The sequence below is a fragment of the Strongylocentrotus purpuratus genome, unplaced genomic scaffold (genome assembly GCF_000002235.5).
Source record: "Strongylocentrotus purpuratus isolate Spur 01 unplaced genomic scaffold, Spur_5.0 spur5_scaffold_1, whole genome shotgun sequence".
Lineage (NCBI taxonomy): Eukaryota > Metazoa > Echinodermata > Echinoidea > Camarodonta > Strongylocentrotidae > Strongylocentrotus > Strongylocentrotus purpuratus.
In genome coordinates, this window is record NW_022145594.1 from 3567160 (window position 1) to 3570219 (window position 3060).

General features: G+C 40.9%; 1 protein-coding gene across 1 annotated transcript; it reads right to left on the reverse strand.

The window, feature by feature from the left end:
* Positions 1–1236: 1236 nt before the first annotated feature.
* On the reverse strand, positions 1237–1569 carry LOC582328 (heat shock 70 kDa protein-like). Its single transcript, XM_011668516.1, has one exon. The coding sequence runs from the start codon at positions 1567–1569 to the stop codon at positions 1237–1239; it is 333 nt and encodes a 110-aa protein (XP_011666818.1).
* Between the last annotated feature and the right edge of the window lie 1491 nt (positions 1570–3060).

Here is a 3060-nt window from a genome sequence, read left to right on the forward strand (position 1 = left end):
CGCGCGCGCACGGCAGAGAGGTACGTAGTCTGCATATAACCAAAAATGCACGGCGCATATAACCAAAAATGCACGACCGTGCAATATACCATCTATTGAATATCATGTGACCAACAATCCTCCAATCAAATGACAGGGATTCACGTAGGTGTTGTATAAAATATAATATAGTCTCATGGAGTTAACTTGTTCTGACGTATATAGGCCATTTGTACCCGGCGAGGGGATGTTAAGCTTTGCTTACTTACTGCCCATTATGCCTCCTGGCACATAGGGCAGCAACAAAAGTCTTCCACTCCTTCCGATCCTGGGCCAGTCTTTGGATTGTATCCCATGTGTGGTTCAGGGCTTTAATCTCCCCTTCCACAGTTCTTCGCCAAGTGGTTTTAGGACGTCCCCTCTTTCTTTTGCCTTCTGTTGTCCAGTGGAGGGCTGTTCGTGTGATGTCATCTCTGTTCTTTCTCATTAAATGCCCGATCCATCTCCACCTTCTTCTCGTGATGATGTTCTCCATGCTGTCTTGATGGCATTGGGAATACAGTGCTTCATTTGAAATGGTGTTTGGCCAGAAAATGCGGCATATTCTTCTAAGACTCTTTGTGTGGAAGACTGATAGCTTACTGAGGTCGTTTTTTTGTTGTCATTCTCCAACATTCAGAGCCGTACAGGAGAGTGGAAAGGACACAGCTCTGGTACAATTTTAGCTTGGTCTTGGTGCTGTACTGCTGTGATCTCCATATATTATTGAGCATTCTGAGTGCATTTCTGGCTTTATTCAGACGGTTCTTAACGTCTTTGCCTGCGCCTCCATCGTGCCTGACAGTGCTGCCCAGCTAAGTAAACTCCTCAGTTATAGGTAGGTCTTCCCCGTTTGCTTGAATTGGTAAAGGATCCGAGATGTTCAGGGTCATCACCTCTGTTTTCTTTTGGCTAAGCTTTGCGTTGACTTGTTATTATTATTATTATGTCATCGGTTTCATTTGAATTTCTGAGCTTCAATTTTATGGAGCCTGCCGTCAACGCCATTTATAGTGACCATGTAGCTTTGAGCCTTAGCAGAAACGTCCAAGATACCGTTGATGTCAACGATGAAGCAGACATCGATCTGGAGAACGCCACGCGGTGCGGGAGGGATGCCGGATATCTCAAACTCACCAAGGGTGTTTTTTCCTTTGCCATTGCCATTTCCTCCTTCGAATACGGAGATGTTGATTGTTGGTGTAGGTAGAGAAGGTTTTACTCTTCGGTGAGAGGGAAGTGCGGCTTCTCTTTAGTAAAGAGCTTTGTCATCACATCTGCCATCTCGATGCCAATGGTGAGAGGGTTCACATCGAGTAGAAGAATATTATTGGATACATCACTCTTAACGTCGGACAGGTTTGTAGCTTGAACAGCGCCACCGTAGGCCACATCTTCATCATGGTTGGTAGGCGAGTTGAGGTCCTTGACGCCAAAGAAGTCGCGGAGAATCTTCTTCTTCATGGGGATACGTGTTGATGCACCAACAAGCACCACACTGTTTATCATACGCCAGCCAAGCATATCATCCTTTAGCGCTCTTTGAATCATTAGCTTGCATTTAGTGAACATGTCATTACCTAACTCCTCAAATCGATATCTGATGATGATAGTAATGAAGTCAATATATTCAAAGAGTGAGTCAATTTGGATGGTTGCTTCAGTGCTGGAGGTCAGCGTTAATGGTTCTCATATGAGGTAACAAGCGCTTGTAGCTTCTTGTAAGCTTGTAACTTACAAGAACATTTAACATCGGAAATCGTTCGCCAAATATTCAAAGACGCTCATAAACGCATGCATTTAGCAGACAACTTGATTATATAATATAATCAAATTTAACGCTCAACTCCAGCACTGAAGCAACCAACCAAATTGACTCACTCATTGAATATATTGACTTCATTACTATCATCACCACATATCGATTTGAGGAGTTAGGTAATGACATGTTCACGAAGTGTAAGCTAATAATTCAAAGAGTGCTAAAGGATGCTATGGTTGACTGGGTAGGATTAATAGGGTGGTGCTTATTGGTGCCTCAACCCGTATCCCCATGAAGAAGAAGATTCTCCGCGACTTCTTTGGCGTCAAGGACCTCAACTCGCCTACCAACCATGATGAAGATGTGGCCTACGGTGGCGCCAACCTGACCGACGTTCAGAGTGATGTATTCTTCTAACTCTTCCCATGCTTTGATCATTTCTAAATAAAACTTAGGTACTTTGAAACTTAACAACTTGGAATCATAGTTACACAAGAAAATAGATCTACCCCCTAATAATTATGTTACACACACGCACGCACACACACACACACACACACACACACACGCACACTCACAGTCGTACGGCCACACAATGATTATGAACCGGAATCGACGTTTTCTTAACAACTGTTTGGATTAATTATATATTCGTTCCGCGTTTTCACTTCATAGTCATATTCATATTCACATTTATGTTTACAGTGACATTTATATTTGTATTCATATTCATGTTTTTAAAATTTATATTGATATTGATATTGATATCCATATCCAAGTTCATATTCACATTCACATTTACATGAAAGTAGTATTATGTGAACCATCTCAACATACAGTTCCAATTTTAAGTAGAGGGAGGTTTTGTTAGTCTTCAAGAGAGTTAGAGTTATTTACCAGAGACCACAGTAGATAGCTTAACATTACATGGGTGCTTTCGATTTTGAAAACAAGTCTAAAACGAATGTCTCATGTTAAAGGGAAAGTCCACCCCCAAAATAAGTTTGTTTCGATAGAGGCAGAATAATAAGAAAATCAGGTGAGTGAAAGTTTGAGCAAATTCGAATGAAAATAAGAAAGTTATGAATTATTGAAGTTGTGATCAATCAAACACAAATTGGCAACTCTATGACGTATCATGCGAGCTCAACTTCCATTTGCTCAGTACTAAAAAAATTTAAAATTTTCATTTTCCCTCAAGAAAAAGTTCAACCATACATGCACCCTAAATATAATAATTGCAAATATGTTTCTATACTCCCCCTGCAAGGAACAAATAT